This window comes from Phyllopteryx taeniolatus, chromosome 16 (genome assembly GCF_024500385.1).
Source record: "Phyllopteryx taeniolatus isolate TA_2022b chromosome 16, UOR_Ptae_1.2, whole genome shotgun sequence".
Classification (NCBI taxonomy): domain Eukaryota; kingdom Metazoa; phylum Chordata; class Actinopteri; order Syngnathiformes; family Syngnathidae; genus Phyllopteryx; species Phyllopteryx taeniolatus.
In genome coordinates this window covers 11,282,510-11,295,105 of record NC_084517.1, presented here as the reverse complement: position 1 = coordinate 11,295,105, position 12,596 = coordinate 11,282,510, and the positions used below count along the sequence as shown (strand labels likewise).

General features: G+C 43.1%; 1 protein-coding gene across 1 annotated transcript in view; it reads left to right on the top strand.

Moving 5' to 3' along the window:
• Positions 1-11,945, top strand: part of grapa (GRB2 related adaptor protein a) — a 34,996-nt gene extending 23,051 nt beyond the window's left edge. The window contains exon 5 of the mRNA XM_061749454.1: positions 7,034-11,945. Within this exon, the coding sequence (XP_061605438.1) occupies positions 7,034-7,219 (186 nt within the window). The 3' untranslated portion in view covers positions 7,220-11,945. The remainder of the gene's footprint in view (positions 1-7,033) is intronic.
• Positions 11,946-12,596: the final 651 nt, after the last annotated feature.

Sequence of the window (12,596 nt, the reverse complement as noted above, 5' to 3'; positions counted from 1 at the left end):
AATGGAAATGCATATTACCAGAATGGACAGAACAATTGAACAATTAATTAATTTACCTCATTTGTACAGCACTCAGTGGTGTGCTGTGCATTTGATACCCGGGCCTTCAGCGGGGATTTACCCAACTTAATCCACCTCTTAAATTCAACACTATATGTTTCATATATAGAAACCATCAATACTATACAAAAACACAATACAACAGCATGCAACTGTGCCACGTACATCATCTGGAGCAGTTCAGAATCAATATTTATCTAATAATATGACAAAAACAAAATCCACATAACATGTCCCAATTTCCCCTCAACGACACTTTTCCTAGCATCTCTCGCTTCGTGCCAATGTTTAAAGATTAAATATTCATGCAGGAAAAGGTTGTCCCCTATGTCCTTGCACTTGACATCCAGTATTTACTGTATGTTCAACAATGCAGTCAGGTTCCAATTATAAAGTTTAAACAGTTTCAATGCCTAATATTTTTATTTGCTTTCTTTTCATTTTTAATGTATCCATATACCAACTATCCTATTTTCTCAAATTGTATGGCAAGGGTTAATTTCAAGGAGGTGGGTTTTACGAGTACAAATTATTGTCCAAGGGCGCACCTGCCTAAACAATGTACAACAGCAGTGATGGAAACAAAAATGCTTTCCAAAGTAGTAAGAAATCCACAAAATATGTTTGTAGACCTTTTAATGAGAGCATTGCGAGAAAGGTGTTTCATGGTTTTAAGGTCAGGGCTTTGTACAAAGTTGCAAGCATAAAATAGTCCAAAGGGTTTTGGCAAGAATACTTACAGTATACAGTAGATGTCTAGTCCAACTCTTGATTGATTCATTAGTTGATAAGGAAGTGTGTCTGAGTAATTGTTTATACAGTATGTCTGTTCAAATTTGCACTTGCTGCGCTGTATGTTTAATTATACAGTGATTTTTTTTTCTTTTAAACTATTTTTTCAAGGTTTGGGTTCTCTCAAGAGCAAAACCATGTTATTTTTTATTAACCCAGAAATCTGACTTTTGAGACAACAGAATGGGAAGAAAACCAAAGTGAAGCTTAAAAACAGCTGCGATCATGAGAGAGAGCTTTTCTTGTTTTCTTTGACTTTACTGACGAGTTACCTGCCGCCCTGTTGTTGTCATGCCATACTATGTAGCTCATACCACTAACTGTTGAGCTGCTATCAGCTAACCAAATCCGGTTGTAGTGTTCCAAACTGTGTCTTCAGAGCATGAAAAACATCTATAAACATTCATCGACCTACTAAGATACTGTAGTAGGTAGATGCTAAAGGTGCTGTACATAACAAAAATACTCTGCCTCTCCCCATCATGCATTTGCAGGTTATTAACAGTTTCATATCTCTGGGCTAGTTTTAATTGTTTTAATAAGGCACTAAATTGTTTTTATTTTATAAGAACTAAACCCTTCCAATAAAATTTTAATGAAAGCAAGCAAGTACCGAGCAACTGTGCATGTGCCAAAACAAGAAAAATGTTTGTCAGGTATCACAATAGAGGTAGTGCTTCAGAATAAAGCCTCATAAAAAACTGATTATTTTACCCAATGATCGAAAATAAACTTTTAACTCTGCCTGAATGTATCTGCATAGAGTGCCGAATACGTTCCATGACAGGGAGATATAAAATTAGAAATCTGATTTCGGTAAAACAAATTAAACCTAATGACACTGAAAGGAGACATATTATGGATCTTTATCAAAACACTCAGAGAATAATATAAAATTTTCTTCACCTTATCCTCACTAGGGTCGCGGGCATGCTGGAGCCTATCCCAGCTATCTTTGGGGGAGAACGAATTCATAGGGTGGGCTACGGAAGGTTTTAGGTGGGCTTGAGCCCACCCAAAATAGGTCTTGCCTCGGCACTGCTTTAAAGCAGCATTAAATTGAGTGGATCAATGTACAAGACTACAAGAAAACACCAAACTGCTGATGATAACCTGTCGCCTCTTCCATGATAACCAGTTTACCAGCTTTTAATGATGCACTTACTTCCTTGTGTTTGTGTTGCAGCCGCCGCTCACAATTGTTGAACAGTGACCACTCACCTTCTGTAACACTCATTCAAATATAAAGCACAATAAGTACAAGCTCCAAATCTTTATTAACGCTAAATTGTACACCTTTATGGAAAGCCACCTACTCCTGTCACTATGCTTCATTAATTATTCATGGAACATTTGTGAAAGTGTAGAAAAAATGTACCCTCACAATTTTAACAAAAGTGACAATAATTTATCATAAGTGCACCTTTTTCCTAGCCCATGATCAACCTCTCCATCCATTCACCACCCAACCAATTACTTCAGTTTGAGAGGTGGGGTACACCCTGGACTGGTAGTCAGTTAATCATAGGGAAGATTCTGTATAGACCAGCAACCATTTACACACATAGGAGACCGGCGTGTCGGGAGTATCTTGAGAAATCCTACGCAAACACAGGGAGAACATGCAAACTCCACACAGAAAGGTCAATCCCAGAACCTTTGATGGTGAGGCAGACATACTAAACACATGCCTCACACTGATGGCCCACAAACTGGCTTAATGCAAATTGGTAACAGTTTTTTTTCCCATAATCCAGATGACAAAATATAGTGTAACTTGCTTAGCAGCGGTAAATACAGTATGTACATCATTCTGTTAAAGCCACTTAACTAAGCAGATTGCAATACAAGTGATTATATAAAATGTTATGTAAATAATTCAGCTTTGTTTGGACCAAATTGGTGAATTTCACAGATGTAAACCAAGTCTGGTGTGACCGTCGAGAAAGTCACTCGAGTCACAATGCTTTTTGTGTCATCCGCCTTCTAAACTAATTCCACATCAGCTAATTACACGGCACAAGATCACTTCTTATCTCATCATGGCAGGATGGGAAATGTTCTGTTTCTTCTCACTTCTCTCACCCACCCAAGCCCCCGACCCCTCCCCCCATATCGCGAATATCCTCAAGCCTCTAAGTGTACACTCCTAACAGAAAGCCTGTTAATGCAAAACTTACATCTCTGTTTGATACCGTGTGCATGGAACACTGTGTCGGGGGCCCATGTGGTATTGTTTATATATATATTTTTTTTATTTTTACATTGGTGTATAGAACAAAGCTGTTGTCCCTTGATATTACAGAGCAATATACTGTATTTCACTGTCAATACAGTATGAACCGTTAGTTCGATAAACTGATACAAAACTATATTTCTCCTTAATTATTGCTCCTCACTGGCTTGCACAGGTAAAATGAAAAGCACTGTTGTCCACACAAAGCATCCAACCTTGGGGGTGCAAAACTGCAAACCCTCAAAGAAGCAGTGGTAAGTGGTTAATTTGTTTTAATTTATGATACACGCTTATCGGTGTCTTTCAAGGGGAAACTCAACTAGCACCCACACATAGAATCAGATAACACACATGTAGGTATACAAGGAGAGATTCCGAATCAAAGAGGTGCGCAAAGAATGTTGCACAACTATGGTGGTGCTGACGATACCTTGCTCAAGGGCACCTCGACAGTAATCAGCAAGCAGACTCTTCATCATCTTCTTCAACGACCAGTTGCTATAGTTATCCATCCATCCATTTTCTGAACCGCTTCTCCTCACTAGGGTTGCGGGCGTGCTGGAGCCTATCCCAGCTATCATCGGGCAGACCCTGATGTCGTACAACCCTGAACTGGTTGCCAGCCAATCGCAGGGCACATACAAACAAACAACCAATCGCACTCACACCTACGGGCAATTTAGAGTCTCCAATTAATGCATGTTTAATTAATGCATGTTCTCCACGCAGGCACGGGGAGAACATGCAAATTCCACACAGGCGCGGCCGGGGATTGAACCCCGGTCCTCAGAACTGTGAGGCAGACGCTCTAACCAGTCGTTCACCGTGCCGCTGCTATAGTTATAATTGTTTTTATTTTTATTTTATTTTTTCGGTCCGTTGTAAGACTCAAACCCTTGTCCTCCAACTCCAAAGCCCAAAGCCCAAGTCCTTACAGAGTGAGCTACTGTCACCCAGGATTGCTAACACACTTTTTATCAGAGAGGAAAAACAACATTAACAAAAAATTCAAATACTGGCCAGAAGCAGTCATTTTCTGCTTACTCTTTATCAGTCACTATTGATACTGAAATATAGTGAAACAATCCTTTTTCTTGTTGAGGCAGACGTGTACAAGTAGTAGGAAATGCAGGCTGCAACCGAAGTACTGTTTGACTGTACAGTTTGATCCCCCCAACTAGCAATATGTTACAATATGTTGTGTGCTTTGTGTTTATACTGTGAATTGCCTATAAACCTCTATTTTATCTTCAATCATTTTAATCTTATTACCACACTATAAACTTTCACTTCTGAGCATTGTCCATTTAAATGTATCCATCGATTTTCTGAGCCGCTTCTCCTCACTAGGGTCACGGGTGTGCTGGAGCCTATCCCAGCTATCAATGGGCGGGAGGCGGGGTACACCCTGAACTGGTTGCCAGGGCACATACAAACAACCATTCGCACTCACATTAACACCTACGGGGAATTTAGAGTTGTCAATTAACCTACCATGCATGTTTTGGGGATGTGGGAGGAAACTGGAGTGCCCAGAGAAAACGCACGCAGGCACGGGGAGAACATGCAAACTCCACCATGCTGCCTCCATTTAAATATATATTTTAAAAACATACTTTGCTCCAAAACAAGATGGGGGATCTCGATTATACTGACCTACAACCAATTGGAATACAAAGTCAAACAATTACAAAGGCGACTGCCCTGCAAAATAATACTGTAAGTGTTGAAATCAACTTTTGTCAGTTAAGCCGAATTAACCAACTGGCCAAGCTACCAAATAACTCATCCAAGCACAGGCTCAGGGTCTTGCTTTGTGCACGTATCTTATCTTAGCATCGCACACATTGCTCTGTACTCAGCACTTGGCTAGCTGTGCCTGCACTCTCTGTTTTGTCATTTATTCTGTGCAATTGGTTTTACACTGATAAAAACTGTGCTGTCAAATATAGAACAAAGCGTATGTACCTTATTTTAATCTGTTGTTGTTTTTTTAAATCACCTACTACAAAGAGGAGCAGTAAGTCGTTGAATTTTCACTCAATACATATATTTTTAAACAAAATACATTTATCAACGCTAGACGTGTTATATCTGTGGCGTGCAGTCCAGATGTAAATACGAAACACCGTCACTCTCTGGCATTATGTCTCCCTTCCAACCTCCTCGCCTCACAGGTCCTTCATTTATTATTCAACACGGGATGCAGGACAGTGCATAATCGCCAAATGTCCCTGGAAATAGAAAAGCAAAAGTCACTCACTCACGGAAACAGTCACCGGACAATTCTTTGGGTACAATCAAATAATGCTAAATTTTTTAGATTACATCTCATTTTAGTTTCTAGGTGTGCCTAAACTTTTAAAATTTAAATTAGTCTGTATTTCTGCATTACTTTTGAGTCAAAAGTGACCATCACCTGTTCATTTCAATCTTGTCTACAGAGTTCATGGTGAGCTGCTTGCCTAAAAATATTACAGCTCCCACACAGACGGATGCTCAACTAGAATACATCAGTCAGTCCAGAGAGTTATTAGTCATCGCATATTTAGTTGGATGTGTCGCCCTGGTTCTGTGCTGCTGTCTTCGTAAAAACTCCCTCTGTTGTTGACGAATTGACAAGCATGGTGAGCGAGTCGTTCTCACACCGCCTCACATTTCTGAGGTTGGGATTTTGATTACAGGCTCCGGTCCATCTGTGTGGAGTTTGCATGTTCTTCCTGTGCTAGAGTGAGTTTTCTCCACGCATGTTGGGTTAATGAAGACTCTAAATTGTCCTTCGGTGTGATTGAGAGTGTTAATGGTTGTTGGTCTATTTGTGCCCTGTGATTGGCTGACGGCCAGTCCAGAGTGTATGCTGCCTCTCGCTCAAAGGCAGCAAGGATAGGCTCCTTCTTGCCCGTGACCCTAATGAGGACAGGTGTAATAGAAAATGAATGGGTGGATAATTTAAACAGGACAATAGCCACTATTGTGCTTAAACAAAACCATCTGCACAACCACTACACTCTATAAAATATGAGCCAACAGAGATGTTGTTTCAAATAGATAGTTGCTTGGTTTAAGGGAACCGTCAGAGAAGTACTGACATTTTATTGCATGTACAATATTCCATGTCAGGATTAGATAACCTATGATCAATTATTATTGGTATTTGCATCACAGTTTCTTATTTGAATGACGTGTATGTGGAGAAAAAATAATATCCATCCATCCATCCATTTTCTTTAATATTTATCCTCACTAGGGTCACGGGCTGCTGGAGCCTGTCCCAGCTATCTCCGGATGGGAGGCGGGGTACACCCTGAACCGGTCGCCAGCCAATCGCAGGGCACATAGAAACTAACAACCATACGCACTCACATTCACACCTACGGGCAATTTAGAGTCTTCAATCAACCTACACGCATGTTTTTTTTGGGATGTGGGATAAAACCGGAGTGCCCGGAGAGAACATGCAAACTCCACACAGGTGGGGCCGGGATTTGAACCCCAGTCCCCAGAACTGTGAGGCAGATGTGCAAACCAGTCATGCACCGTGCCGGCGCAAAAATAAAATAATTTCAATTATTTTGAAGTTTTTTGTTCAGTTAACTGTTAAATTTGAGCTGACTTTATAATTGGAACCTGACTGTTCTGTTAAACATTTACAATGTATGTAGTATGTACTGTATACAATCCAGTATCTTACCTAAACAACTGGAGATACCCACTGGGATAGACTGCAGTCCTCTACAACGGTAAAATTAATTGTGGTCGTCAGCAGCGATGCATGTCTAATTATTCTACTTAAGAAGGATCTATGTGTGCCTAAAATACATGCACTTAGGCATAACTAATATGTCTGCAAACATGCAGAATTTGCTCAGTGTTTAATACTGATCTCTCCTTCTTCCTCCTTCTGCTTGTTACTTTCTGCTCCATCATTCTCATGTTCTTTGGCAGCGTCCTCACCACGCCCACGCTCTCTTCGACTTCAACCCTCACCACCCCTCACAGCTACGTTTCCTGCGGGGTGACGTCATCGAGCTCATTGACTGCTCCGACTCATTGCGCTGGAGGGGCCGTTGCCACGGACACGTGGGCTACTTCCCCCCGGAGTATGTCCAGCCTGTTTACCACTGCCAGTAAGCCCACACACATAAGTGGGCCTCCTCGTCCACATCACTTCCACCGCTCCACTGCTCTTGGCTCCCAGTCATCTTTGGTGCAGATGGCATGCCGATTGAGGAGTGATGCAATCATTAACAAACCTCCTGGTTATCACATCCTGAGCAAAACCTCTGCCCAATCAGCTGTGACAAGCACAGCATCTACTCCAGCCCATATTCGTCAGATATATAGAAATATTACATCAGTGGCACCATTCATGGTGGAAAACTCACAAATACTTGCAGGCCTAATAATAGTCAGGATTGGTGGAGGTTAAACAAAATGACGATGGAACATAACGTTGTTAGAGGAACCTGCAGATGAATCAGCCCACCCACTCATCAATTTGTTGTCAAGTTGAGAGACAAGTGTAATTGTGTTTTGAATATTTGGACCAAGTGGTCGGAAAAAAGACAGCACACTTCTCTGTACGAAGACGTGGGTTTCTGTGTATATACAGTACTTGCACTGCACAAATAAGAATTTGAATGCATGCCTATGTATGAGGGTGAATGTGTGTGTTTGTGTGTGTATGTGGGGGGTTATGGTGTGATGATGTAAACAGCTCTTTACTCTGTGAACCATGTTTCTGCCATATATTTGTAGTATTCTGTACAAAAACGAATGCACTAGTGGAAAATTTTTAATCTAACCATAACCACTTTGACCAAATGACAAAACATAACATTTCCACAATGTTTGTGGAGAGCAATGGCACTGAAAAGTTATATCATGCTGAACTTCATATACAATTTCTCCCCCAAAAAACTTGAAGAGCACATTGTATTGATCTGTGAATAGGTCACTGAAAAGAATCCACTTTGGTTTACAAATGTCATTGAACCCTTACAGTTCACATTTGCTTGCTCTTAGGGACCAATACCCGACACGGACAGTGAAAATAATTTGCAAACAATGGCTGCCCCGCCCCTCCAAAAAAAGTGTTTATAAATTGTCTAGCTTAGTAGTTTCAACCCTAAATATTCCCCAAACGATAATGCCTAACCAAAATAACCATCCATCCATCCATTTTCTTCCGCTTATCCAAGGTTGGGTCACGGCGGCAGTAGCTTTAGCAGGGACGCCCAGACTCTTCCGGGGGGATCTCGAGGCGCTCCCAGGCCAGCCGAAAGACGTAGTGACTCCAGCGTGTCCTGGGTCATCCCCGGGGTCTCCTCCCGGTGGGACGTGCCCGGAACACCTCACCAGGGAGGCGTCCGGGAGGCATCCGAATCAGATGCCCCAGCCACCTCATCTGGCTCCTGTCGATGTGGAGGAGCAGCGGCTCTACTATGAGCCGCTCCCGGATGACCAAGCTTCTCACCCTATCTCTAAGGGAGAGCCCGGACACCCTGCGGAGGAAACTCATTTCGGCCGCTTGTATCCGGGATCTTGTTCTTTCGGTCATGACCCACAGGTCGTGACAAGAAGTGAGGGGAGGAACATAGATCGAGCGGTAAATAGGTTCGCCTTTCGGCTTAGCTCCTTCTTCACCACATCGGACCGATACAAAGTCCGCATTACTGTAGACACTAAACCGATCCCCCTGTCGATCTCCCGTTCCATTCTTCCCTCAATCGTGAGAAAGACCCGAAGATACTCTTCCACTTGGGGCAGGATCTCATCCCCGACCTGAAGAGGGCACGCCACCCTTTTCCGACTGAGGACCATAGTCTCAGATTTGGAGGTGCTGATTCACAGCCCAGCCGCTATACACTCGACTGTGAACTGCTCCAGTGAGAGTTGGCGATCACGGCTTGATGAAGCCAACAGAACCACATCATCTGCAAAAAACAGAGATGGAATACTGAGCCCACCAAAGCGGATCCCCTCCACGCCTCGGCTGCGCCTTGAAATTCTGTCCATAAAAGTTATGAATAGAATCGGTGACAAAGGGCAGCCTTGGCGGAGTCCAACTCTCACCAGAAATGAGTCCGACTTACTCCCGGATGTGCGGACCAAACTCTGACTCCGGTCGTACAGGGACCGAACAGCCCGTATTAAGGGGTTCGGTACCCCATACTCCCGAAGCACCCCCCACAGGACTCCCCGAGGGACACGGTCGAACGCCTTCTCCAAGTCCACAAAACACATGTAGACTGGTTGGGCGAACTCCCATGCACCCTCGAGGACCCTGCCGAGGGTGATGAGCTGGTCCATTGTTCCACGGCCAGGTTGAAAACCACACTGCTCCTTCTGGATCTGAGATTCGACTCCCTGACGAACCCTCCTCTCCAGCACCCCTTAATAGACCATACCAGGGAGGCTGAGGAGTGTGACCCCCCTGTAGTTGAACCACACCTTCTCCAGTCCCCCTTCTTAAAAAGGGGGACCACCACGCCAGTCTGCCAATCCAGAGGCACTGTCCCCAATGTCCATGCAATGTTGTAGAGGCGTGTCAACCAGGACGCTACAACATCCAGGGCCTTTAGAAACTCCAGGCGAATCTCATCCACCTCCGGGGCCTTGCCACCGAGGAGCTTTTTAACCACCTCGGTGACCTCAACCCCAGAGATAGGAGAGCCCACCTCAGAGAACCCAGACTCCGCTTCATCATGGGAAGGCATGTCAGTGGAATTGAGGAGGTCTCCGAAGTATTCTCCCCACCGACTCAGAACGTCCCGAGTCGAGGTCAGCAGCGCCGCATCCCCACTATACACAGTGTTGATGGTGCACTGCTTCCCCCTCCTGAAATGCTGGATGGTGGACCAGAATTTCCTCGAAGCCGTCCGGAAGTCTTTCTCCATGTCCTCACTGAAATGCGACCTAGGGTGTCATGGTGCACATGTGGACACCTTTATGCTTGAACATGGTGTTCGTTGTGGACAAGCCATGATGACACACAAACCCCACCACCACGATAAGGTGACGGCTTCCAGGAACGGCCAAAACAAAATATCTTAATGTTACTTCAAAATCCTCTTACATTACCCTTAAAAATAAATGGTTGGTTGGTTTTGAAAAAATACATCATAAAAATACCAATTACTATGTCCCTATTAGCCTTCTTCTTTTCTTTTTTTTAAATTCAGTGATAAAGCTCTTTTTTTTTGGAGCTAGCTGTTACCAGTTTATCAGTTATTAACTTCAACCACTGCCATTAGGGATCTGGACCTTCCCCCATATCTGCATCATCTTGAGAAGTTTAGCACCACCACCACACAAGGAGCCTCGCCTGCCTGTCGGACCTATTCACCTATTCTAGAATCTTCCATCACGCCGCTGTTTACTGTCAAGCCATCCCGCTATCAGCTGGTGGCTAACACTAGCTACTTTTCTCCTAACATGGAGAAGGGTGTTTGTGTGGTAAATAGGCTAACTTTTCAGCTAGCTTTTCTACAGAAAGATTGGGAATCACAAATTCTAAGCAGGGGGTCTGGACTGTAAATCAGACATTGAAATCAAATTTGTTTAAATGTTTATTTGTATGTAATATTCTATTTACAATAATCCAGTATATTCCAAGTAAGACTGAGCATTGTATAAATGTTTTCTGTCGCAACAACTAGTTAGAGAGAGCCACAGCTATTTGATGACACCTGTGAGTCATTTCAATAAAGTGAGCAATGTTGTCCTTTTCACCTGGAGGTTGATCATTACTGTGGCATTAAAATATAGTAACAAAATAAAGTGCGGTATACACATACTGTGTTTTAACATCTTACCTGTTTTTTTAAAAGCAGCTTAACGGATCCGACAGTAGGCGGGCTGCACTAGTGTGGATGTATTTACAGCTGACTTCATTCGCCGCCAATGAAAGCGGCTCTTCTCATTCCCTTTAAATTACTTTTTCGACGGAGACGTCTCCCTGCGGAAGACCACCATGCGTAATCGCAGCGATTTGTGCGTGAGTAGAGCATTGTCACTGCTCTTGGCCAGTGTGGCAACAGACAATGTGAGCAGGTCCCCGTGTTAAATACAGAATGAGTTGCTAATAAACGCTGGCGACTTAAACATGTCCGGGGACATGAGTATTTGTCTGCCTGTGCCCCAATCAAATTCACCAAATTCGCGTTAGACCAGGGGTCTACCTTCCGCTGGTGTCTAGACGTGGTCTGTTCAGGTGTTAATTTAGACCACATTTCTGCCAACCAAATTGTCACTCCGCCAGGTGCATCAACAAGCAAAATCCCCCATAGACCAGAACACACAGATTGGCGAAGACCAGTCTGCCAAATTAGCAAACATGTGCAGCGAGCCTTGCACTTGCACGAAAATCTAAATTTCCCTGCATTTCCGCCCCACCACAGATGTACTGTAGACAAAAATAAAGCCCAGAGCGTTAAACTCTTTTTTCACCATTTTCATTTTCCTGATTTTTTTGGCCGTGGCTAAAATGTTATCCAGTGACACACTTTGATGACCTGCATTTCAGTCGCTATCCAGCGCAATTGGAAATCACTTAAGTAAGTTATAATTACTTGGCCCATTTCTAGCACTACAGCATGTAGATAGCAAGCTAAGTATGCTTACAACCTGGAAATGCATCTTCCCTGGTTGGCACAATTTACAGAACAGCTTTATGTCGTTTAGTCACAAGTTTTATGTACAGTAGTTTGTGTTATTCAGGCTACGGTAAGATGTTGGAATGCAAAGCATTGTGAGTATATAACTAGCAGGAAGTATTTGTTAAAATTTCTGTCATATAATGTCACCTACAGATAAAATGACGGATGCCGCCATGTTTAATAAACAGTTGACTTTCCCTAAAGTGTCTCTGTTCTCTGGACCAAAACACCAACACAACACCAGCTAAGGAGGTGACGCCGCAGACGAGCCCGCTACTCGTCCATCAACCAAAAGGAGTCCCGGTTACCCCACTGACTAGCTGGTGGCAAGCGCCTCTTGTTGTGTTATGGATAGCTCCGCGACAACCTGGTGGGTTATATTCCAGATATAATTTCATGGCTCAAACTAGGGGTGTGTCAGCATAAGGAAGATGCATGTAGACGCAGTGGTTTTGACTGAGAGTTGAGCGTGGCGTGTTTTCAGCACATTCAGCTTACACGGCTATAACGTTTAGTAGTGGAAATGCCGATTGAATTTTCCTGATTTTGAAGTCTCATTTTACATACTTGGAGATCTTTGGCAGGGTTGTTAACAACACTTTTATCTGTGGTGTGTCAAATTTACAAGACATTTTTATTTTCAATTTGAAAGGACTTTAAAGACAAGGTGGTATTGAAGAAAAGTGACATTTTCTGACAAAAAAATAAAATGTACTCGAAACCACTTATTTGTGTCATCCAACTATTACATAAGCTAATTCAAACAAGCTACATAATCGCTAAAGAGTGACTGTACTGCCAATAGGAGCATAGGAAAACTATGACGACACACTAGCTATTGCAGTGCA